Raw genomic sequence first — 25,612 nt, 5'->3', positions numbered from 1 at the left:
TGACGTATTTAGCGGCCTTACGATCGCTAAATTTCGTAAAAAAATAAATTTCTACTTATGTACTACCTATCTTTATTCTTACTGGCTATTACCGGCCAAATTAGTTGCCATTAATGCCGCACCGCAACACTAGCTCGCCATCTTCCGAAGGGGACGCTCATAGCATCCATCCACCCGTCCATCCATATGATTTTTCTCGGTTTTTCGTAGCAGACGACTAGTCGCGCCACATGCCAGTATTCGTTTTCTTTTTTTTTTATGTGCATGCCAGGGGGGTGTATAAACTACTGTTTTAAAGGAGGCACAATTATCCGCGAAGATTGTGGAAGCAGTCACGGCTACATGTACCCACGCTATGCTCGTTTTTTTGCTTGTTTTTGTTTTCAGCTATGCGCCATTGCGTGTCTTTGTGCATGGATAGTAATGTAAAACTTTGTCATCATTATCTATTGGGCTCTGCACCCGCGGACGAAAGCAAGCTTCAGTCTGCACTGTGCAACGCTCCCGTCGCGAGCAGGGTATAAGCAAACTTTGTGTAAACGTTGGCTAGACTAGCCCGCACCGGTTCGCATTTTATTTACAAACAGGGCTGTACGCGTGGCTCCATCTGTGGTCGCCTTGTGTAACGAAGTGGGGATCAATGGTAAGGAGTAGGCATGGGTAGGGAAAGTAGGAGGGTTTGAGTAGTGGCATAGATGGTAGTGGCAGTGGTAGCGGGTGGTGCGGTGGATTACTGGTGAGTCTTTCACTGTTACTTCGCGGTTTCCAGCTTGTTTTTAAGTTATGAAGCATGGATTAGAGATTAATTATCAGCATACAATGTGCTCAATGAGTACTTAGGAAACTTGATGCAACTTTTAACTGTCGCAGACGGCATGCGACAACCGACAGATGTGTTATTGCAGCATGTTTGATATTTTTGCCTCTGCCGACTGCTGATCACATCTCCACATCTGCTGTATTCAGACGGCCTTTCCGGTAGGTGTCCCTGAAGGAAATTCGGAGAGTCTGGGCGCTGCTTGAGTCAGAGCCGCTGCGGGTGGGCTGTTCCGGCTCGCTCTGCCACTGACCGAAACCCGCATCGACTGTTTCGTGTGGAAGCTGCAGCTTCGTTACTTGGCGTCAGCCCAATGATGTCGGCAACAAAAGTAAGGCTGTCGTGTCTGAAACTTGCACTAGCATTTGCTACGCGTCCAGGTGCAAGCGGAGGTTTCACAAGTCTTCTGCGGGGCATCTAGAAACTAAGAGATAAAATCTAGCGCGGTGTGTTCGCTGTTCTTCGAATGTTGGGCACGTAGCGTCTAAGCATCGTAGTATGCAGCTCAAATGGTCACTACCTCATTGATTGAAGCAGAAGCGGGGTTATGAATCGAGCCAATGCGGCGTCGACGTAAACAGCGTAAACTCTATGCTCTGCTTGTTTGCGACCCATAGAAAGCGTCATGGAGGGGTTTTACGCCACCTAAGGTTTATTATTTTTTTCACTCTCTTTGAAGCAGGGATGATTAGTGAATGCCACAGAATTTGCTTTATGCAGCTTTGTGTGTTGATTGTTTTCAGTTTGAGCCGTGTTCTCATATGGCATACAGAAGCTGGTGGATCGATATTGCCGACTGCAGCCCGTTCTCGTAACAGTGGGACGCAGTAATAAGCTTTGGTGTTGGGCACGCTCCGGCGCATTAAGTTTTGTGCTTGTTTTTATGTACACATAATGCTAACTAGTGACAACTATTCGTTCGCGTTTTCAATGTTAGAATACTAGAAGCGAAGGCAGCTGACTGCTTCGTGCTCCGCGGATTTAGCAGCTGAAAGTCTTGCAATTGCGTGCACAAATTTATTGTTATTTAGAGGTATGACAGGGCTTGTTCCCATATTTTACATGTACATTCGAGCAGTGAATTGGTCTAGGTACGAAGTTAGTGGCAGCCACGCGGTTGAGTCATTAAAAATTAATTTTAGGTTCTACAGTCGTAAAATCTTGAGCCATTCTTCAGGCGCTTTTTGTTTAGTGAATATACTGGAAGCAAATGTATAGAAAACACATTCCATGTGAGGAGCATGAGGGCTGTGTGTGATTTTGTGCGTGGTGCATGTAGTCATCAGATCACTGTCATACGCTACCTTGGTAGTGATCTGACGACAGTACTGTAAGCTGCTAGAGTCATGAGGGAGGTAGTGACTGAATACTGCACCAGGGAGGCCAATTCCTGCTCTGTGGAAGTGTCTTTGCTGAAGCTAGTGGGCCTTCCTAATTTGGTTGCACCTGGACTAGTATAGCCCCTCTGGCTCGCGGCTTTCTTTCATTTTTTTTTTTTTTTGCCTCTGTCGGGTGTCACCCCAAGCCTGAATAATTTAGTGGACTGGACGATGTTTCGAACTTGCGACCTTCAGGTTAGAAACCCGGTGTTCTACCTCTACTCCATGCCACCACTGCTTCAGGTGGAGTGATGAAATTGGGAAATTTGCAGGCGCAAGTTGGAACCAGCTTGCGCAAGAAAGGTGTAATTGGTGGTCGCCTTCAGCCTGCTGTGGGCATAAATATAGGCTGATGATAATGATATAAGCAGATGTGTTGTGTTATTTTGACTGTGTTATGTACATTACTCACGGAACCACAGGCCTTGTGGTATGGGCTGTGGTATGGGCTCCATGCCCAGTGTTTGAAAATGTAAAGAATAAATGTCAGTATCAGAATAAAAGCAACATATATTTGTAGACATCCCTGTGCCTTTAATACTTAATACTGTGTATTTTCTAAATATTACATTTCATTGCTGTAAAATGGATATGGACACTCCAAATGAATTGTTGCTGTTGCCGTGATGTATAGTGTGTATGTATATATATATATATATATATATATATATATATATATATATATATATATATATATATATATATGTGCAAGGTATATGCTATACTATTCAACTACCAAAGTTGCTCAAGCCAGGTCCTACATCCTACAGTTATCGTGTTAATAATTGTAGACACCATGATATCAATGTGCAGTGCATACTTGTGCCTCTTAAATTTCTTGTGTCTAGCAGGTTATGTTCTGAAGAGGCGTAATTGGCAGTAGCAGGTTCGGGCCTTTGAAACATGGGAGAATCGGGCTGTGTGCTACAAGTTTTTCATGCTCACCTTGGCACAATAGCCCATTGACCAGGAGCGGTATCGTGTAGTGGTTCTTTTTCCAATCTATAATCAGCGAAAACGACATAAATGTTGACTAATTTTGCAGATGGCTAATCGCAAACCTGCCACTCTTGTGTTTGGAAAACTTATACCTTGGCTTTTGGTAGGCAGCAGTTAGCATACTACTTTTGTGAAATAAAGGCTTTTAATAGAAGTCAATGCCATTTTGAACTTGCCCATTTTTTTTTGTGTGTGTGCGACAATCCCAAGGTGTTTTTTGTGACACATGTTCAAATAATTATTGTAAATGTCTTAGAGGCAAACGAATGAATCGGTTGGGTAAAAGAACTGCTTTAATGATAGCTGTACCAGTAGAAGCAAGGAGGAGATATTTTATATGCTCAAGTAAGTTTTGCTGCCAGAGTGTAATACGAAAGAGGAGTTTGTGTCTTGCCAGCTTCTGTGTTGCAGAAGTTCAGGCACCATTTTGACTACAGTATTATGCTCTGCAGGAAAATTTAATACAGGATTTGTATATTTCATGTTGCTATTTTGGTTCTATTAATTACTTTCACTTTACAAATTGTTTTATTGTATCACAATTTGCCATCCGCTACGATGATTTATGTTGGCAAGACACAAAGTACAGGTCTGGCAGTACAGTGAAACAAATTTTCTCTGCTACTTGTAGTGTTTTTGCAGTGTTCTTTTGTGTGTGCACATTAAATGTGGAATGTAATTCAGAAGCCTTCTTCGGAGTTGTGCAGGTGACATAAGTGTTGCCATTGCCATAAAAATATTTTCCTTTTTTTGCAGCCAATGAAGGTGGACCGATGTCCCACTGAGGAAATTTCCCTCTCCAACTGTGCAGCTGTAAACCCAGTGGATTTCTCGGAGGACAAAGTTCGGTAATGACATAAGCAGTATATAGACCATATTCACACTATCAACCAGGTGACAGAGAAATGTGCGGAATATAACCAACCCTTATATATAGCTTTCATTGATTACGAGAAAGCGTTGGATTCAGTCGAAACCTCAGCAGTCATGGATGCATTACAGAATCAGGGTGTAGACGAGCCGTATGTAAATATACTGAAAGATATCTATAACGGCTCCACAGCCACCGTAGGCCTCCATAAAGAAAGCAACAAAATCCCAATAAAGAAAGGCGTCAGGCAGGGAGATATGATCTCTCCAATGCTATTCACAGCGTGTTTACAGGAAGTATTCAGAGACCTGGATTGGGAACAATTTGGGATAAGAGTTAATGGAGAATACCTTTGTAACTTGCAATTCGCTGATGATATTGCCTTGCTTAGTAAATCAGGGGACCAATTGCAATGCATGCTCACTGACCTGGAGAGGCAAAGCAGAAGAATGGGTCTAAAAATTAATCTGCAGAAAACTAAAGTAATGTTTAACAGTCTCGGAAGAGAACAGCAATTTACAATAGGTAGCGAGGCACTGGAAGTGGTAAGGGAATACATCTACAGGGCAGATAGTGACCGCGGATCCGGATCATGAGACGGAAATAATCGGAAGAATAAGAATGGGCTGGGGTGCGTTTGGCAGGCATTGAGGTCATGAACAGCAGGTTGCCATTATCCCTCAAGAGAAAAGTGTATAATAGCTGTGTCTTACCAGTACTCACCTACGGGGCAGAAACCTGGAGGCTTACGAAAAGGGTTCTACTTAAATTGAGGACGACGCAACGAGCTATGGAAAGAAGGATGATGGGTGTAACGTTAAGGGATAAGAAAAGAGCAGATTGGGTGAGGGAACAAGCGCGAGTTAATGACATCTTAGTTGAAATCAAGAAAAAGAAATTGGCATGGGCAGGACATGTAATGCGGAGAGAAGATAACCGATGGTCATTAAGGGTTACGGACTGGATTCCAAGGGAAGGGAAGCGTAGCAGGGGGCGGCAGAAAGTTAGGTGGGCGGATGAGATTAAGAAGTTTGCAGGGACAACATGGCCACAATTAGTACATGACCGGGGTAGTTGGAGAAGTATGGGAGGGGCCTTTGCCCTGCAGTGGGCGTAACCAGGCTGATGGTGATGATTATTATTAAGGGTTACGGACTGGATTTCAAGAGAAGGGAAGTGTAGCAGGGGCCGGCAGAAAGTTAGGTGGGCGGATGAGATTAAGAAGTTTGCAGGGACAACATGGCCACAATTAGCACATGACCGGGGTAGTTGGAGAAGCATGCAAGAGGCCTTTGCCCTGCAGTGGGCGTAGCCAGGCTGATGATGATGACTTGTTATAAGTACTTTTTCTTTTTGCATTTATCATTCTATATCACACACATGTGAAAACTAACATCTGTTGCTTTTTTCAGGCATGTTGAAGTAACAACAACAAACCACAAGTTTGTATTCACTATCAAGACATCAGATAAGGTCAGACCAGGCAGCATGGGCTTCAGCTTGCCAATGGTGAGTGAACATTCAAATTTGACCATTCATAAGCATTATATTTTACATTCAGTAGCATTATATGGATCCTTCAAGGACTTGTGGGCTATCATCAGAAACAGCTGGGAGGGAGGAGTCGGAAGCAAAGAGAAAGAATAGGTCAAGGGGGATGCAAAAATAGTTAGAGTTGGGAGGAGGAAGACGAAGCATGTTACATCGGTGTCATGTGACAGTGTAGCATCAGCCTGTTTGCTTGTCAAGTCGTGCCGATCACATCTCCTAATGCACCACCTTTGCATGACGGAGATCATGTTCAAAGGAGTAGGTAGCTGCTGTGGAGGGGGAAAGACAGTATCACCAGGCTGAAGCAGGTGTGGGGATATGGGGCGGTTGAAATGCCCAAGCAATGTGCCACTCATTTGGTTGAAGTCGCTTGAGTAATGAAAATGTGTCATTTGTAAAGATGACAGCAGAAGAATGGGAAACTATTCATCATGCTAAGGCTGAGGCTGAGAGGGAGTTGCATCAATGCGATATCCTGGAGGAAGCAGCACAAAGTTGGACTTGGTGTTACGAGCTGCAAGGTGGCAGCAAAATCAAACTAATCTTCCGCTTGTACCTACTAGATCGAATTGAATCATTGGTTTATGGAAAACAACCTTGGCCATGCATGTAGTTTGTTATAGACTGTGGCTTTTGGAGAAGTTACTGTTAATCATACAAGTTACTCTAAAATGCTACTCATGAAAATAGTGTGAATGAAGTTGCATGGGATTCTCACAGATGTCTTGTACTGTGTTGCATGGAAAACTTGGAGGTTCATTCAATGCCTAATGGAAGATCATCAATTGATAGAATCTCGAATTTGCTATCACATTACATTTATATCAGGTGATAACGTCAGGACTATATGGATTTTTCTACTGCTAAAACTTTTCTGTTGTTTTTTTAATGCTCTGCAGCAGATAAAGATTGAGTAATAGGCCAGCAGCAGTAAATTAAACCCACCAGCTCGCCAAATATTGGTAACAGTTGCTGTCAAAGTGAGCTTAATTAGCCTACTCACACAGTACAGTACAGTTAGTCATTCTGGAAGTGTATTTAGCTTGTGTACTTCCACGATGCACATTTCCTGGCCAAGGCTGCATCATTTAGAGCACAAGTTGCAGCGCTAATCACTGCCAAGTGCCTTTGTGTGGTATTAAACCTTATTATTATTGTTTTCATTGTTAATTTCAATTCTGGTTTGCAGTAGTGTTTAAATGCCTCAACATTTGTGTTAGTTTTGTGCTATGTAACTTGTCACCCATTTCATTATTGAGTTTCTAACATGTTTGTGTCATTTCTCATTTTTTTCACAAGCTCCATTTAGTTTGTATGCACACCCATCAGCAAAAGTATATGGACCACGTGCTTGCCAAAAAAGCTGAATTTACTCGTTATTCAGACGCACCAACTTAAATCGCCGAGTGCATGGGAAAGTTTGCAATGCCACAAATGGACTGCAGTCCTCCATTTCAACATACATTCATGGGCTAAAGAAAATTGGTTTAATCGGGGAATCCTTGGTCCATATGTTCTTGCTTAGGGGAGCACATTTCCTTCTGAATTGAGTGTTAGGTCTTCCACTAAATATTGTGGGAGAGTGAAAATGCTATTATGAATAAGCTTTTCTTCTGTCAAAATGTGTATATTATCTTTTTAATCAATGCAGCATTTATCAAAACTATTTGATTCATTGTAATACCAAAGCCTTCACTAATCAGGATGTTTTTTCTGTTTCCTTCTTGTTCTCGAAATTACAGTGGCATGGTTTCTGTGCCACTTGTGACAGACCACCAAGAAATTTGTACACTTTAAATTTGTTGTGCGTCTATACTTTTTTGTTTGAGCAAAACATGAGCAAACTGTACTAAGCTTATGAGCTCACACCTTTGTTCACTTTCAGTGAGAAAAGAAAGGTACTATTGCATTTGCTTGATTGTAGCATGTTGGCTGTACTGTGCAGGTGGATATAGTAGCCAAAAAATAGCCATATTTTCTTTATTTTGAACATCTGTTTTGACTTAAAACATGCTGAAAGATTACATCCTCTTTTTATTGCCATAGCAACAATAGGAACACTCTAGGCAAATTTTCGTTGTCACCCTGGGGTTCTGCATAAAGTTCAAGTGCAGTAAGATTCTATCGCACGCTGTATGTTGTCGAGAGAAAGCGTCTGAGAGTGAGCCAAGAGGGATGGTGGCGTGATGCGCACCGTTTTACCACTCGCCTAGTGTAGTACGCACAAGGGGGGTGTGTAGGAGAGTGTGCTCTAAGTGGGCAGGTGAGCATGCCAGGCAGAGCAGCCAGGTGCTGAGCCGTGCTTCCTAAAGGGTCGCAAAAAATGGCGTGTCTTCCTCTTCACAATGCTCTCTCTCTCTCAACCATCGCTGCACATGGCCCGGCTTCATGTGCCAGAGGCACATGAAGCCGGGCCATGTGCTTTTGCCATGTGCCTCTGCCATGTGCCTCTGATTACCTCTAAGCCATGAACGTGCGTTCATGGCTTAGAGGTAATCTGCGGCGGATGCAAAGGTTAGGCAAGCCAAGATGGCTGGTGACTTCGTGTGCACTGTGTTCTCGCTCGCCTAGTGTTGGAAGTCAAGCTTTGGAGACGCATTGAAGCTAGAGGCAGCACTAAGCATTAGCTGGGTGCTGCTGTCGCTCTTCATCACATCAGCATTGTGATGAGCGTCTGTTATGTTTGCCTGTGCACGTGTGACACCATACTTGTTAACTTAATTAGTAGATGATTATTTACTGCAATGTATGCAACTAATGAAACTACAACGCTTACTTCATGCAGTTGTCTAATACTTTATCACAATCAATGCTTCACCTTTCAGGTGACACTGCTGAAACTTTGTGAAGCTGTAAGGGAAACCTTGTTGAAGCTTTAGGAAATAGCACAGTTCTTAAAAATTTTGCCAAGCACATAGTCCTCTGCATCGTATACTGTGCCTTAAAGAGCAACTCCAGTGATTTTTTGACCATGTCAAGGTAGTGGCATTTTTAGGTTCCCAAGAGCACCTTCCATTCATGCATCTGATAGTAGAATTGTACTGCAAATTTGAAAGTAATTTTAAATAAGCAGAAATTGTAAAAATGAAACTGAAACCTGACTCAGGGCAGCTGAGTGAACACCTTCGTGTTGCATCGCAAGCAGTGCATCAGCAGGGAAGGTGCCCAAGACATGCTGGTCTTGCCATCGCGAACAATGGAAGTGGTGAAGAGCAGACGCTCAGCTGATTTGTGACCACTCCAGACCATTGGCACAATGTCTTCGGGTGACAATGTCAGCTGCAGCAGCTCTTTAGACCTGTCAAACAATGACAGCTACGAGCCATGAATCGCGTTTGCATTACGCCCACCGCCATGAGAGCCAGTGCTCAGTGCAACACATTGCGCTGCAATGTGAAGACCAAAAGTAGCCTTCACCACTGATTTGATACGTGCTGCTTGTTATTTTAGATGTTTTACCACCTCTCAGGGAAGCATTTCGCATACTCCCTGTAAGATGTTGTGGAGCACTGCTTTCCAGATATGTATGTCGATTTATATAGGGCACAATTTCTCAGAACGCCGCTGAGTTTGCAAAGCACTGGCTGGTGCATTTGTTTAACGGCATGGTACAGCGACCACTCGTCGTTCGATTGAAATGTAATGCAAGCTGCACATCAGTGACATCAAATAATGTCTGAACATAGCAAAACACAATGATTTTGTGCATGTCAGCACAGTTGCATCACTCCAAGCCACGCTGGTATGAGCGACCGGACAGCTTTGAAAACAGCGAGCAGGAGACCATAGTATGCATTTTTATGCAGCCTACTTAGCATTTTTCGCATTCTTTTTATGCGCATAATTCATGGCTTCCATGAAGTAGACATAGGTTAAGACTTTGCTCATATGATTGTTCATTTAGAGAATGCATAATTTTGTCATTGATACGCCGATGCCGGTACTGACACCTTTGGCAGCTAAATGAGATGCTTGTTTATGCTGCTGTATTGAAGGGGCTTCAACTTGTTGCCCATTTGAGGTAAGAGGCAAACAGTGCAACTCGGGAGCTAAGTAATGAGTCAGCTTAACAATACGTAAAAATACACCCCTGTGCATAGTCAGATTTAATTTAGGGAAGTGCTGGTGAGTGTGACTGCCAGCTTTGGAGAATGGCAACATACCGATATTGATAGTGCGCTGTGTTGTCGCGAAAGAAACAGTTTATTTAAAATCTGTATGGTGAAAACTGAACTACAAAAGCAGTTTTCTTTATCCTAATGGCTTAATTAGCTTCAGGTCAGTTGCTCAGGTTCGCTGGTAGTATAGACACGCGAGCTCTGTAATTGTGATAGGCCTAACCTCGGCTGAAAGCAATCAACATTGGCTCAAACGGTGATTGAGGCTGGCAAGGGCTGTAGTTCATGCAGCCACCAACATAACACCACTTGCCACCCATCACTTGTCCGTAAACACAGAATGTAACTTCTCGCGACAGCAACTTCTCACACCAAACACTAGGGCATGATCACCGGCTCCTCAACATTGTCGTCTGCCATTCATTCCCAGCATGCTCTATGCTTTCCGCCGATTACGTCATAACACCATGTGGCCAGTAACTGAGGAGCAGGCAAGACTGGTGGTTCGAGTTAACTAACAAAATTAATTTGTAAAAAACCTGCAGAACTCTCAAACTTGCTTTTTTTTAGGACATGATGGAAAAGTGCCGAGATACGCACCAAGCGAATTCCATTGCCATCCGTTGACATAGAAAAATTGCCGGAGTTGCCATTTAACTTTGGTGTGGTCATCATTAAGAAGTTCTGCCTTAGGCCTAGTTCTTAGTTTTCTTATTTTTAGTTTTCCTATTGGACTTCAATTGACTGCCTGCACACACTAAGTTGGCAAGCATTTCAATGATTTCATTAAAATTTATTGCATCTAGAAAAAAAAATTAAATACCCTAATTTTATAGAAATGGAACTGGGGTGTGGGTTCTTAAGTTCTTCATAGAGCACATTAATTGCAGCTCTTTGGCCACAAGCCACAGGGTTTTGGCTCCTGGACCTTGTGCCAGAAAAATCTAGACATCATCACATTAGAAGAATTGGAAGGACATAAACTCGCTGCAAGTTTACCTAAAAGGGGTGCTGTGCAGAGCTGGGGAGTGACTGTCACCGTCGCCTGCTACAGTTCAGTTTGGTGGCTGCATGTTGTTTGGGGATTTGCTTTTACCCACAATGCGGAAAATATACCAGGCTAATGCCAAACATTGCGATTTCAAAACTTGTCTATTATTAATGATCTGCACGCTTCTTCACAGCAGAGATTTCACTGAAAAAGAAAGGGAATGGCAGCAACGTACAAGGAGCTGTATTCAGGAGTGTCAGCTAAAACTAAAAAAAAAAAAAACATTTGCAGCCAACTTGTGATAACAAAGTCTGCTCATATTCTTTACTAATATCACTATGGATGCAACAAGGCAAAAGTAGTTTCCTTCAACAGCAATTGGGTAGCATTAATTGAAACAGCCAATGGCTGTGTGAGGGACACGGCTGCACTCGGCTACGCTCTCCCCTCATGGCGGTAAACAAAGAAAAACATAGTGGGTGCACAATACGCTCTGCTTGCTGCCTCTTGGAGCAGTATCAGATAAACAAATGAATGCCCAGAGAAGTTCGTTGAGGAGATAGCTTTACTCTTCATAACGCAAAAGGTTGATCATGCAAATACGACAAACCTGCATCACCAAGAAAAGAACAAACACACCCAGCAGTTATCTTTGTGAGCAGCATCTGTTCTTGCTGTGTTGCTCGTCTAACCGACAAAGATGTGCGAAACTACCCAAGTGCAATGCACTAGAGCCGAAGAGCCCGCCAAGCTTCTGTAAATTTATAACAGAAAAAAAAAAATTGTCATGAGGTTCTGCAACGATCACTTTGAGGGGTACACTTTCAGCGATACTATTGCCTTGGCAGTCAGGCATGCGCTGATTGGCTGGTTGAGCATTACGTCATGCAAAGGCAATAGTTTTGCCGAAAATGATTGTCACAGAATACATCCTATGCAGTGGTTACCCTGCATGCTTACAATTAAGTGTTCCTTCTATGGAAAAGCTTGTGTGTCTGTATCAGTGTCCAAGAAAGGAACATACGTGTCCATGACTGCATGCATATAGTGCCCTTTTGATATACATGCAGTTTATTTCTTTATTTACATTTTCTCATCAGTGAGTGGCCCATGCTCGCCGTCAGGTGCATTGGATCCCTTGCTAGTTTGCTGCCATATGATTTAGCCAACATTTCTGTTGCTGTGTCTTGGGCAGTATGCATTCATTTTGTCAATTCCTCAATGTGTATTTGCATAGTGTTCATCCTCAGAAAATATATCTGTGTATTGGCCAAGTAAAGGCTCAGCATCAGCTTCGATCAACGTGTAGCTTTTGCAAAACAAGGTTGAATAAAATTGTATTCACGGTGGGTCATGTCTGTGTATAGTGCCGTGCTCTGCGAATAATAAAATACTCTAAATTTGAAACCGCTCATGATTTGTCTAACCTTGGCACTACAATTTCGCATGGTGCGCTCCATTGCTCCCAACTTGTTACCATATTGTGCTTCTGCCTACTGATATTTTCTAGAATCAGCTCTCTTAACATTGATATTTTCCTAATGTTATGACATTTTGTGGGCAGATGTTCACAAAATTTCTGCATTGTTAATCATTGTTGAAATAAATGAAACACTGTTGAAGCATCTGTCAATTGGCCTTTCAATGGGGTAGACACATTGGGGGTATTGCTTCAGGCAGTAGACTTTGTTTTAAGAATATATCTTGTTTGAAATGGCTCTTGCTTTGTTTTGCGAGCTCTTCTGAAATGTAAGAGAAACATTCACACAAAATGGGCACCTCATAATTGCTCTGCGTAATGAGAAACTAAGTTGGAAACTTCTTGGTCCTATGTATTCCAATGGGGGCTGGGATAAAAGCCGGTAGCTCCTATCAGCCATCACTACTGCAAGAGCAGCACCGCATACTGCATACATCAGCAACTGTAGGTGGTCTACATGTTATAGTTTTGCAATGAAATCCTGAGTTATAATATACACTGGTTAGTGTACACTGACCCCATCGGATATTTTGTTTATACACTAGGAGTTTTAAATGGCCATCCAGGGAGTGTTATACCACTGTCACATGGCACGTGTAATGTCATTCGTAGCGAATGAAATTACATCTTACTGTCACTATTGTTGCTTCTGCCCCAGCATAGTGAATGACACTCACAGCTAATGGCATTCGCCCATTGAATGAGTTTCCCGAACTCATACAAGCGCGACTTATGTAACCTCAAGGACAGTGGCTTGGCAAAAAATCATGAAATCGATAAGTTAAAACAAAATGTAATCGGAGTAAAGGAGGTCATAATTGCTGTTATGAACTTTTTATTAATGTTATGACGTACAGCACGATAGTGGAAGCAGTTTGTGCAGCTATATTCTTGTTCCCAGTCTCAGACTTCACGCTAGCACCTCTTGTCAGCCATGTTTACAAACACTCGTCTGTTTTTTTTTTTTTTTTTTTTCATTTCTGCATGTTGTTTTCAAAGTGGTGCCGCGCTAAAGCCCATCCACCCTTCGGAAGCCAACTCTGCAGCTTCGTCAGCAGAGAATGAGAAGCGAAAAGCGGACTAGACCGACGACGAGACGCGCGCTGCTGAAAGTATGGGAAGACCACCTCACCAATTTGCGCAGGGCTAAGTGCAACTTGAAAGTATACATGTCGGTTGCCATATGCCTGCGTGCGCAAGGTGCCGATAAACATTGCCATCAATTGCGAATGCCATTTTGTATACCCATGTAGACAGGGAACACAAGACCGCAATGACATTCGGTATGGATGTCATTTACTGTGAATGACATTCACGTGCCATGTTACAGAGGTATTATATGACAAGAATTTTTAAAAAGGATTTACTAGTAGCCAACATAAAAAGCAGATGAAATGTCAAAAGCAACAGTGTGAGGAGGCAAGCTACTCTTTTCAGCAGTGGCTCTCCTCTCTCCAGCTGTATAAATAAGTGCCTGCAAGTGACTTTTCTCATTATGACTGGCATCTTGAAAGCAAATGTGATGCTGGTTATAGAAGATGTATTAGTCTCATAAGAAATTAGACACAAAATCTTCATTTCATTTGTATTCAATTTCTAGTATTTTTGTTGTCTGTTTTTACTGCCAAGCTGGTTGTCTAAACAGGACATGCGACAGTCTTTACTAGTTTTACTAGTGTGCTGCCTTCATTTTCTATTGCAGATTTTTTTATGAACTGTTATCTCTTGGTGTGATGTGTCTTGTTTTATTCTATTTCTGCATCAATATTCAGATGTCTTATATAAGCATGTAAACTCAGAATTTTTTTGGCACCATGTCTGAGTGCATACTTTGATTGTGTTACACATTATAATCTCTTTTAACCCTCTCCCGCCCTCTCATTCATTTTTCTTTTCCAGAGAAAATGGGCAGAGCTTTCTGTCAGTCAGACGGTTGATGTCCGGCCATATGTGTTTGATCCAAACACTCAATACATTGCAAAGATTACTCTTGAAACGGACTTCCTTGAAAAGAAAAAGTAAGTGCTGAATGTAGCTGCCTAATCAGTTTTTCTGACCTTATAATCATAGTTTAACACTTTGATGCCATGACATATCCACTTGTATTTCAAACAAAATTTAGCATGGAAGCTGTTCAATACCTACACTATCTGAAGTTAGGCTTTTTATATGATCGGACATTTCTTTGTAGTTGACTGCTGAAAACATAAAATTATTGGGTCAAATTAACAATTTTCTGTTTGGCCATTGGTACTGGCTTTCATGAGGGAAAGCTTCTATATTATGAGGCTATGATGGTGGCATGCTAGTGCTACCATAAACAGGGTGTCCCACATAACTTGAGCCAAGAATTTAAAAATGAAAGGTGTGTTGGAAACGAATCGAACCGGACACATACTATTCGCAATAGCTTATAGTAACTCAGACAATTTTTTGTTTTCCCCATAACTCACTAATTAAGTTTTAATTACCCAACTGTTTAGTTATTGACTGAGGATCCCAAGTACGATACGCAGATTTGTAGAGCACCTTCAGAAACCACCGATCAAGTTGTTTCCTATATGATACGTTTCACGTAGCCCTTTTTTCGGGGTTGCAAAGAAAGCCATCGAAATATGAAAAAAACCACATGACAGAGCACTTGCGCAGTGGTACCGTGCTGCTCTCAAGCCTTTGTTTGGTGAACCCCGTATTCAGAAATGCATGTTAACATGCCCAAGACGCTCGTTGCATTGCTTTTGGCGCATTCACAACAGGCATCATTTAGGTCACTCACTTCAAATTTTTTTGCTTTTCACATTGTATACGACTCATAATAAGGCGCTGTGAATTGGGAAAAGATGGTGGTGTGGGAAAAGCTCTGCATTCAGTGTGAAACTGCAGGTTTAGTGAAGCTTTGCTTTCTGGCTTCAGTGTTAGAATGAGGGAGATGTAAATGCAGTTTTGAGAACAAGCCCATGTTGATCAGTCAGTTGGCAACAACCTCAGGCACCTTAACCCTTTGAGGGTCGATTTTTTTCGCCATGCGACCGCCCAGGGTCGATTTTTTTTGTTGCAGATTCCAATTCTTCTTCGGGACTTATTTTGAAAAAAAAATTTCCGTAATTTTTCTAGGGTGACCATAAGGTGACAAAAACATATTGACACGTGTACTTATTATTATCGGGCGACCACGTTTCGCCGCCTAACAAATGTTATCGCACAGCGCGGGACGCGCCTGCATGTATCCGAAGTTTCTGGAAAGTTATCGATGCTTCTATTCGCTGTCTGTTGTGGCCGAACCTTATGTTATCTGATTTCATCGCCTGACGCAAATGGTGTAGAACTCTGTGGAAGGCACGCGGGTCCCAACGATTAGTCTGGAACATTCGACGATTGATGTATAAAAGCCGACGCGCTTGACCCGTTGATCAGATTTCGACGATCGCTGACCGTGTTCGCCGCTATCGTTGTGCTATAAGTGTAGCCTGTTTTGTGGGCACAGGTTCGCCCAATAAAAGTTAGTTTTGTCGTTCACAGTATTGCTACTGTGTTCTTCAATGTCACCACCACGTGACAATATCTTGTGTTGGTATATATGTACTCTTCATTCATGAATAACAACAATAAGAAATGAAATAAACTTATAAGAATGAAAAATTTGGTGCATTGTTATATACATTGTCAAGGCTTTGAAAATGCGCACACGAGAATATTTCGCAAGACTCAAATCTTCCTGCTCTTATACTAATATGTACATCCATAGCGTAATAGAACTGCGTAGGTGTGCACACTCAAGAAAACTGTGTGGTTGTGTGCCCGTCAAAAAGCGAGTGTCCAAAAAAAAAGAAGCAACGGAAACGCATGCACGGTGGCATCCTTCCTATACGCACCCCTGTGAGCACTAAACGAGTGTGAGACAGGTGGTCGCCCTTTGAACGATTAGTAACGAGATAGCCATCAGTTTTGCAAGCGCAAGTAGTCGAAACCGCCCGTGCGTACGCCAATGCGCGAACGGTAGTATATAGATGCGCGGTAGCAAACTAGCTCTAACAAACCAAGCAAGAAAAACCGAGAGAGGCAAGCGCGCGAAAAAAATTCCCTGTATTCCCACATAGTGGCAGCACATGACAGAAAAGAAAAAGTTAGGAAATTGGCGCGCTTTTTAAATGGACAGACGGCACCGTAAATACACGGCATCGACCATTTTTGGACTTGTTCGCGGCGCCGTATATTTACGTCATTGACCCTTAAAGGGCTAAATTTGCAGCATAGTGAAAAGTTGCCTAACTAGTTTGATGGTAAAGGCACCACTGAAATGATAGGCCTCTTTCTCACTCGGTACCAAGTTAGTAGAACCCGTTCATTCACGCTGTATTTAAGAGCAGCACTGTTGGATATTAGAAGTAAGGTGTTTCTAAAGAAAGACTATGGTCTTTTTTAAAAGTTTTGGGGACTTTATTATTAGAGGTAAAAAAGAATCCGTGCAGGAGGAAGCATGCTGCTAGCTATTGAATTGGATTTGAAGTAGGAATTGAAGTCGGATTCTGAAGGTCACGCAGAATGTTAATTGTAACACAGATTCTCAGGTTAGTACACAAAAACTGGTTGAGTGTTTAATATCTAGCTCATTAGGAAAGAAAAATTAAGTATACTGGCTGCCATGCATACCTGCTTGTAGCATGCAGGCGCTTTCATCGGCATATGGGGCTTAATTGCTTTAAAGAGTGCAAGCATGTATAGTTGAGACACCTACTTATGCCTCCATTTCTACATGTGCATGGATGCATGTCACCTCGGTCTACTCTTTTTTTTTTGCTGTAAGCAATGTACTGTATTAGGTACTTTTGTGTTATAAATGTGGCATAGGGGGAATTCTTTGCAGAAGCGATAGATTTTGACTAAGCCCCATCTTTCAACAGCACCACAAAGGATCCATATGACACTGATAAGATGTCCATGGACTTTGTGCAGCAGTTTCCAAAACAAGCATTCACAGTTGGTCAAACGGTAAGGACATTTTTATGCTTGTGCCAAGACACTGTTTGGTTGAACCAAAACGTGAAGTGAATTCTTCTCTCTCATTATTAACCTGATTGCAACTGTAGTCCATTTTGACCATATGATTTTGCGGAATATTATTTAGTTGGCGAGATATTTTGGATTGTCTGAAATTGGTGTACAAAGCTTGTTTCTGAAGCATAGTAGTTACTATCTGCTGACAGTGGATTGCTTGCTTGTTTTATTGCAGCTGGCATACCAGTTCTCAGACAAAAAACTGTTGAAACTTGTCGTGAAAGAAATGGAAGGTGAGGATCAAACCCATCTTGTGGAAATATATCTTGTTTAGCTTATCTTCATGACTGCCTTCGTTTGTATTTATTGTGTCATTATGAATTAGAAATTGCATTTTTGTTGACAAAAGATCGATTGTCTAAGCAGCGTGGTCATCTCTGCCAGTTATCCACAAACATTGCATGTAATAGCAACATCCAGTTGACGTCAGAATGAGCCTGTACCGTGCTAGGGGCAACATGGGGATGAAAACATTGTTTGCTCCCTGTGTTGCCTTGTACTTGCCTTGTTGCCATGGTTCTTTCCCCTGTGTTTCCTCTTTAGCTGTACAGGCTCATTATGGATTACCAATTAGTCCAGTCATCCACCTTGACATCATAGGTTTTAGTGAGAGCTTCAACTCTTGAGTTGGCCTCTTTAAGATGTAAAGGATTTGAATGCAGCTCTGCTTGCAGCTACTTGTCATATCATGACACTGAATACTGGAAAAAAGTGGCACTGTACTGAGAAGGGAAGCTACCTGCTGTACTTTGAGCTGACATCATTGTATGTTCATTACTTGAGAGGCCAAGAGCAACTTTCTGGCTAAAATTTTTACAGTGCTTATGTATAAAACAAAGCCACTGGTGATGACTTTTCATGCACAATTTTGTTGTCTTCAGTAATGAATTATCAATTTCTTTGTTTTCTGCCTCAATAATTTTAATTTTTTTCTTCTAAATACAGTCGCAAGCTTGGATTACCTGAAGGGTGATAGTCCTAAGCCACCGTCAAAACCTAAGACTGTAAGTGATGTTTCTTTATTATTGGTATAGATGGTGCACTGGAATGTTTTTAGATCCTTGAAATTGCACTTTCGTTGCCTTATACCTTTCTTTGCAGTCATGTGATACTTTTAAATTTTGTTACTGGTCAGATTTTTCATGTGTGAAGGACTTGGGCATAATATTCTTTAAAATTTGACATGTTTGTGTTACTTGCTACTATTGCATTCTCAGGATCAAGTAAGTTGGTTTGAAGTTTATATGCTCATTTGCCACAAAATGTGAAAATTTCTATTACATTGGTATACATTTGCCAAAGGCAGGTCACACCTGCAGATCGTCTAAAAAGGCTGTGAATGCTTGAGTTCTCTTAAAGGGCACCACACCGGGCCACATAGCAAATTTTGGTTATATGCTGGAAGTTGTTACGTGTCTTCTAAGGAGTGTTCTGCTGCAAAAATTTTCAAATTGGCTCATTAATAGCCGAGATAGAAATATTTCAGTGCCGCGAACCCATGATTTCAGGAGGTGAGCTCCACTGCCAAGCGAGACACTCTCTCCACGTGACCTGTCTAGCCTCCGCAAGTGAAATTCCTTCCCTGCGTTCTCCCACACCAGACCTCGAGGATCGCATGATGCATACGTCATGGGCCCCGCCTTCATATTTTTTTTCTGCTTGCTTCTTTGCAGTGCAGCACACTTCCGCTGACGGCGTCTCATGCGAGCTGTTGTGATTGTCTCGTTTCCCGCAGCACACAATTTTGCGCACTGTGCACGAGGACACCTCACTAGCGGCATAAGTCAGTGCTACATGAATACTGAGGCAGACACAAGCGGATCACAGAACATGATCCCACACTGGAACACATGAGAAAATGACATAGTTTAGGTGTCTGCGCATGCGACTGCACAATGTGGGAACAAGCAGACTAAACAGAAGTACATCTTTCTTGCTGCGGTGCGAAGTAAAACAAAAACATTCAGACATTTGGTTTGTGCGTTTATTTTTTCTGTAAGCTTTAATTAGTCTATTCAAGCAACATATTAGACAAATAACAGGTATTACCTTGTATAAGTCTCGAAGTCACTTGTCACCACTAGTGACGTCACTCACAGTGACCTTTTGAGAATTATTCAAGGCAACAGCACTTATTTTTTTGATCTGTTGCTTCAATAGACAAATTAGAGTTTACAGAAAGAAATGTTGCAGTTTTGCCTGAAAGGCGAAGCATCGATTGTGATAGCAAATTAGTAGACTTCTATATAAAGTAAGGATAGTAGTTTTATCAGCCGTATAAACTACTAAACATTCACTTACTAACTAAATTAACAAGCATGGTGTCACGCACACACAAGCAAATGAACACATCTCACTTGATGACTGCGCACACTCGCTTTTAAAGAGCTGGAGTGAGCAAGCATGGCGGCAGCAGCGAATGAATTGACCTTTGCGCTGCCTCTTGCTTCAACACGAACTAAGCGGCGAGAACATAGCCACATGAAGTTATTAGCACTCGGCACACTTTGTCCCCATTGCAGATTGCTTTCAAGATAGGGCCCGCGTAGCCACGTCATACACAGCTGCCGCCGGAGTAGAATTTTCAACCGTGTTCTAGCATGCAATCATGCTTTGATCCACTCGCGTCTACCCTAGTGTTCATGTGGCACTGACTTGCCTTACTGCTAGTCAGGTGCCATCTGTACAACGACGCGGTGTATCACGGTAAGGATGCGTGAGCTGGGCCAGCCTCTCCAAACGTGCATGCAATGAGGAAACCATTTTGCAGAAGCAGCCAGACATCAGTGCAGGTGTTCTTGTGCACAGCTTGCAAAGTTTGGCACAGAGCGAAACGAAACAAATGAAAAAAATTGTGGGCTTGTACGCGAGACCGTCAACGGAAGTGCACCATGCAGCAAAAACGTGAGAAAGACAATAAAAAGTAAGCCGGGACTGTGACATGTATGTGACGCGATCCTCTGGCTTTGGTATGGGAGAACATAGGGAAGAAATTTTGCTTGCGGAGGGTAGACTGGGCAAGTGGCGAGAGTGGCGATGTTGGCAGTGAAGCTCACCTCCTGAAATCATGGGTTTGTGACACTTCAGATATTTCTATATCTGCTTATACTGAACCAATTTGAAAAATTATTGCGGTAGAATGCTCCGTAGAGGGAACGCAACAACTTCTAGCATATAACCAAAATTAGCTATGTGGCCTAGTGAGGTGTCCTATAAGAATAATGTGTAGAACAATCTGTAGTGACTACACAGAAAGCAAGCTGCAGGGTTAAAATTTTACATATGCTGACAGGCATAAGCTTTTTGAGATTGGTTTTACTGCTCTAACTTGGCGTCTAGTTTTCATGTGGTGATTTTGCAAAGTGCAGTGTTTTCTAACATACAGTGTGTGTTGTCTCCAAGGCAGGCACTTACATGCCTTTACAAATTAATCTTTCAGACCCTGATTGGGCTGCTGTTACCAGACGCTGCTGTGGTTTTTGAAAAGGCTGAAGGCTCTACAGTGAACCTTACTGGACATGCCAAAGGGTAAATCTAAAGTGGCATGCTAAAGAATTTGCATGCGACAACATAGGACAGTCTTTATTTTAGGTTGTCACAGTGTGCTCTTTATACTGGTCCTGTACTATGCTTTCTTTTAATTACTTTGCATTTAACATCTCAACAACTGTTTTTTTGTCAGGAAAATGGTTCGTCAGTCTATCATCAATCCAGACTGGGATTTTAATAAGATGGGCATTGGAGGGCTGGACAACGAGTTCAGCGCTATATTCAGAAGGGCATTTGCCTCAAGAGTTTTTCCACCTGAAGTTATTGAACAGCTTGGTGAGTTCAACGGAACCCTTTCATCTATGTAAAAGTAAGTAATCATGTTGATGCTAGCCACTAGTTGGACAGTTCCTGTAATACCGAATTAGTTCACATATATAAATGGCTGTCCTGTCAGCAGTCTCATGTAAATAAGGCATGAGCAAAAGTGACTGAGCACCCTTTGTCTTTCTGATTGGCCATAATGCTTCAAGGCCTTCTAAAAGCCTTCCTGGGCATAAATGCACTTTCATAAATGCATTTATTATTCTCTCGTGGTGCTTGTGTTTGCAGACCTGAAGCATGTCCGCGGCATCCTTCTCTATGGGCCACCTGGTACTGGGAAGACTTTGATGGCTCGTCAGATTGGCAAAATGCTGAATGGACGAGAACCAAAGATAGTTAATGGACCTCAGATATTGAACAAGTATGTTGGCGAGTCTGAAGCAAACATTCGGCGCCTTTTTGAGGATGCCGAAGAAGAAGAAAAAAAGGTACACTCACTGGCTTTGCACTGTTTTCATTTAGCTCCTTCACATTATACAGTTTTCTGTTTTGCTCTTCCTTTTCAGTTGGGCGTCAACAGTGGCCTCCACATCATAATTTTTGATGAAATTGATGCAATATGCAAGCAGCGAGGCTCTGTGGTAAGACTTGTAGAAAGCACAATGTATACTGGCCTCGTGTTTTGAAGTCATCTGCTGCACAATTGTTATGTTTGTATGCAGGCTGGAAACACAGGTGTCCATGACACTGTGGTGAACCAGTTGCTGTCCAAGATAGATGGCGTGGAATCATTGAACAACATTCTAGTGATTGGTATGACCAACCGTCGTGACATGATTGACGAGGCGCTGACCCGACCAGGTCGTCTTGAGGTGCAGATGGAGATTGGGCTCCCTGATGAGCATGGTCGCCTCCAAATTCTGAACATCCACACAGCGCAGATGCGGACTCACCGCAAGATGGCTCCTGATGTGGACTTGGCTGAGCTGGCTGTCCTTACTAAAAACTTTTCAGGTGCCGAGCTAGAAGGCTTAGTACGTGCATCGCAGTCAACTGCCATGAACCGCCTCATCAAGGTGAGTCCACTATGTTGGTCCCGCACAGGTTACCAATATGGCAGTGTGTGCTCCTTTCACTAACAGCTTCCTGTTCTTCCCGCATGCCATATCTGTATTGTATTTCTGCCATGATTGCATAGTAGCAGCAATTAATACTGCTTATGCTTCATATTATTTTGCAAAATAAGTGCAATCTATCACAAAACACTGGTGCTATTATTTACATGTACATGTAGGTCTGTTGTTAAAAGGAATATGCACGCGTCTGGCTCACATCTTGTGAAGGCTGCACTTGCTGGTGCTTGCCAAAGTGCTGTCAATGCACTATGCAGCTATCTAGAAAAGAGCTAGTGCCACCTTCCTGAGGCCATCTGCCAAAAAAGCTGGATGTTACCTGACCTACCTAAATAAAGAAAAGCCTAAATTTGACCACCACCTCACCTGTAAATATTAGTGTCAGGTTCACTTGTGCATTTCATATTTATTTTTATTCCCCCCCCCCCCCCCCGCCCTTCTTTTTTTTGTCACTCTCCTGTGGAATCATTTAATCCCATTGCCATCCCTGTACAGAGTAGCATGCCAGTAGTTCCATACGCACTGGTAAAATCTGTTTTTCTAATAAAGAGTCTCTCTCTCTCACTTTCTTTCTCTCTCTCTCCTGACCTGCAGGAAAATTTGCTCATGCTCGGCTAATATGTGTTCCCTTTAATAATTAACTTGCCCATCCATTGCCTCTTGAATCTTTGCCAAAATAATCTGCGACAAATCTGTTTCAGTTGGATAAGGATAACTAATCACCATATGCTCTTAATTCAGGCTGGAAGTAAAGTGGAACTTGACCCGGAAGCTGCTGAGAAGCTTCTTGTTACCCGAGCTGACTTCATGAATGCACTGGAGAATGATGTGAAGCCGGTAAGAGTCAATTGTCAGTTAACTAAACCTTTTGTGTCTTACTTGGTTTAAATTGTTGATCATGGTATTACAGGCGTTCGGAACTAGTTCAGAAGAAATCGAACAACTGGTGTCTAAAGGCGTTACCACATGGGGACCGCAGATAAGTGCCATACTGGAAGATGGTGATTTATTCATCCAGCAGGCACGGTCTCCAGAGTCGAGAGGTCTGGTCACAATCCTTCTTGAAGGTCAGTGCTGTTCGTGTCTTTGACGAGTTATGCTTATTGTTTGTTACTTTTGGATTAAGATTGAAACAAGTGTAAAGCATATTGAGAGGGTTAAGCATACTTATTGCCTGACATGGCACATTGCATCATGGCAGAAGTATTAAACATTAATTGAATTCTTGGGCTGTACATGCCAAAACCACAATCAGATTATGGGGCACACCATAGTGGCAGACTCCGAATTAATTTTGACACTGTGGCATTCTTTAACATGTCCCTAAATCTAAGTGCATGAGTGTTTTTTATTTCACCTCCATCGAAATGCAGCTGCTGCGGTGGATCGAACTCGCAACTTTAAGCAATGCCGTATAGCTACAAAGCTACCACGGTGGGCACAGAAGTGTTGATTTGATGTGTGACCGCTTTTGTAGTGTCACCTAGACCCTACAGTGCTCTTAAATGTGGCTCTGCTTCTGCAGAGCCACATTTGACGAATTTGCACTTGACGAATTTGCATGGTGTTTATTTTTCTGAAAAAGCTGAAATGTACCGTATCAGGTCTTGAACTTAAATTTTATTGAGTTTGCCCGCAGCCGCTGTCGTGTCTATAGTAGTAGCGTTACCTTGCCTTCTCACGTCACCTTTCCCTTATTCCCCCCTTGTATGGGAATTGTGAGCAAAAAGTGGCAAGGCTGTTATTCACTTGTTTCACGACTGCATCGGTTCTACCCATTCTCTGCCTCTTCTCCCCCTCCTCTCTGCCATTCTGTCTAGCTTCCGTCTGCACTTGCACATTAGTAGAAAGGTAAGCGCTGTAATTTTTGCAGTGCTTTTGCCGGGGGTCATGTATAATTACAGCCATCAAGAAACTAATGTGGCAATGCCCAGGGAGCTCCAGAGGGTATTGTGCACATTTGACGCAGTGCAAAAGTCCAAATGAGTTTCTCGCGTCGCCTTTCCTCTCTGCCATGCTCCTCTCTTGTATAGACATGCTCTGAACCACCCCCCGACACAATCTGCCAGACAGCAACAGCAGCAGTCGGAAAGTCGAAGGAAGAGGCAAAGAAAGCTTCGCTTTAAAATCAATCGACTGCATTTGACATTTTTGCTGCCATAATGCATATTTTGAGCCATGTGCAAACAAAAGCTTCCTTTGCAGTAACCTGTACCGCATAGGGTCCCACATTTTTGGTTTTGTTATAGCAGGAGAATACTCCAGAATGCTCAATTGAAGTAAAGCATGGACAAACAAATGTTATGTTTTCTTCATAATATCCACTATGTCATTATGTTTGTGGTTGTTGTATCGAGGTTGAATTGTATATGTATAGCACAATTTCCATGTAACCAGTGCTGTCTATGACTGACAGACTCTTGGGAAGTTGGCTCAGACACACACATCTGCTGACTAAGTTTGCTGTGAAGGGACTTGGCCTTGGTAGCTAGATGTGCTGAAGGTAAACATGCCAGGTTGAGTGTACACGTGAATCTTGGGCACTGCAGTAAAGACATGCTGAGAGGAGAGCATGAAAGGCTCTTTCCTTTGGCACTGTTTGTACATGCACCATAATGTGAGCTATGTGCACAAGCTGCAGGCTGTACGTCACAATGCCACTGCCATTTGCAGGGTTATGCACACTAGACCAAACAGGGCTGCAGTGGCATTCCCTATACGATTAGCTGAGCCATTTAGTAAATACAAAACAGCAATAACAACTACACACACAAAAAAATAAGCAGCCTGTGGATGTGTAATTTCTTTCTCCACAGGTGCGCCGAACTCGGGCAAAACTGCACTGGCAGCCAAAATTGCACTGCGTTCGGAGTTTCCATTTGTAAAGCTCTGTGGTCCTGATGGAATGGTGGGTTACACAGAAACTGCTAAATGTCAGCTTATCAAGAAGGTAAGCTATCTTACACTGTAGTAAAATTTTTCATGTTTCCAATATTTTTATTATTGAAAATTGAAGCTCATAATTGTGGTAGAAAATACTGTTTCGTTCAAGTACATCATCACACAGTAGTTCATTTTCTTCACACTCACTGATTGCTTGCATTAAAAAGGGCGTAGAGGTTCAAGCTACCAAGATCTGGGGAAGCTTACGCAAATATTTAATAACAAAAATAAGAATTATTTGAAGGCTGTGTTATTAAATGTTTCCTAGAAGGCTCTTACCTCATACCTTGACTACAGGCACCGAAAGCCTCCAACTTCACATGGCTCTCCCTAGCACGGCAGCCACTTCGTAGACCAGTGGTGCGATATCTTGATCAAAATATGGGCGAAACAAGAAGTATGTATGTCTCTATTGGCTAAGCCGCTGGCTTGTTCATGCTCAAATTTTATTGTAGATGTGTT

General features: G+C 42.4%; 1 protein-coding gene across 1 annotated transcript in view; it reads left to right on the top strand.

The window, feature by feature from the left end:
• The first annotated feature begins 632 nt into the window (after positions 1 to 632).
• LOC126545413 (vesicle-fusing ATPase 1-like) overlaps positions 633 to 25,612 on the top strand; it is a 49,240-nt gene continuing 24,260 nt past the window's right edge. Inside the window, exons 1-16 of the mRNA XM_050193276.2 lie at positions 633 to 736; positions 967 to 1,148; positions 3,952 to 4,043; positions 5,479 to 5,575; positions 14,106 to 14,224; positions 17,108 to 17,195; positions 17,437 to 17,494; positions 18,207 to 18,265; positions 20,701 to 20,789; positions 20,944 to 21,086; positions 21,363 to 21,562; positions 21,641 to 21,715; positions 21,797 to 22,150; positions 22,949 to 23,044; positions 23,118 to 23,274; positions 25,024 to 25,157. Of these exons, the coding sequence (XP_050049233.1) occupies positions 1,131 to 1,148; positions 3,952 to 4,043; positions 5,479 to 5,575; positions 14,106 to 14,224; positions 17,108 to 17,195; positions 17,437 to 17,494; positions 18,207 to 18,265; positions 20,701 to 20,789; positions 20,944 to 21,086; positions 21,363 to 21,562; positions 21,641 to 21,715; positions 21,797 to 22,150; positions 22,949 to 23,044; positions 23,118 to 23,274; positions 25,024 to 25,157 (1,779 nt within the window). The 5' untranslated portion in view covers positions 633 to 736; positions 967 to 1,130. The remainder of the gene's footprint in view (positions 737 to 966; positions 1,149 to 3,951; positions 4,044 to 5,478; positions 5,576 to 14,105; positions 14,225 to 17,107; positions 17,196 to 17,436; positions 17,495 to 18,206; positions 18,266 to 20,700; positions 20,790 to 20,943; positions 21,087 to 21,362; positions 21,563 to 21,640; positions 21,716 to 21,796; positions 22,151 to 22,948; positions 23,045 to 23,117; positions 23,275 to 25,023; positions 25,158 to 25,612) is intronic.

This window comes from Dermacentor andersoni, chromosome 1 (genome assembly GCF_023375885.2).
Source record: "Dermacentor andersoni chromosome 1, qqDerAnde1_hic_scaffold, whole genome shotgun sequence".
NCBI classification, from domain to species: domain Eukaryota; kingdom Metazoa; phylum Arthropoda; class Arachnida; order Ixodida; family Ixodidae; genus Dermacentor; species Dermacentor andersoni.
Note: the sequence above shows the minus strand (reverse complement) of the source record. Positions and strands in the feature narration are given on the sequence as shown.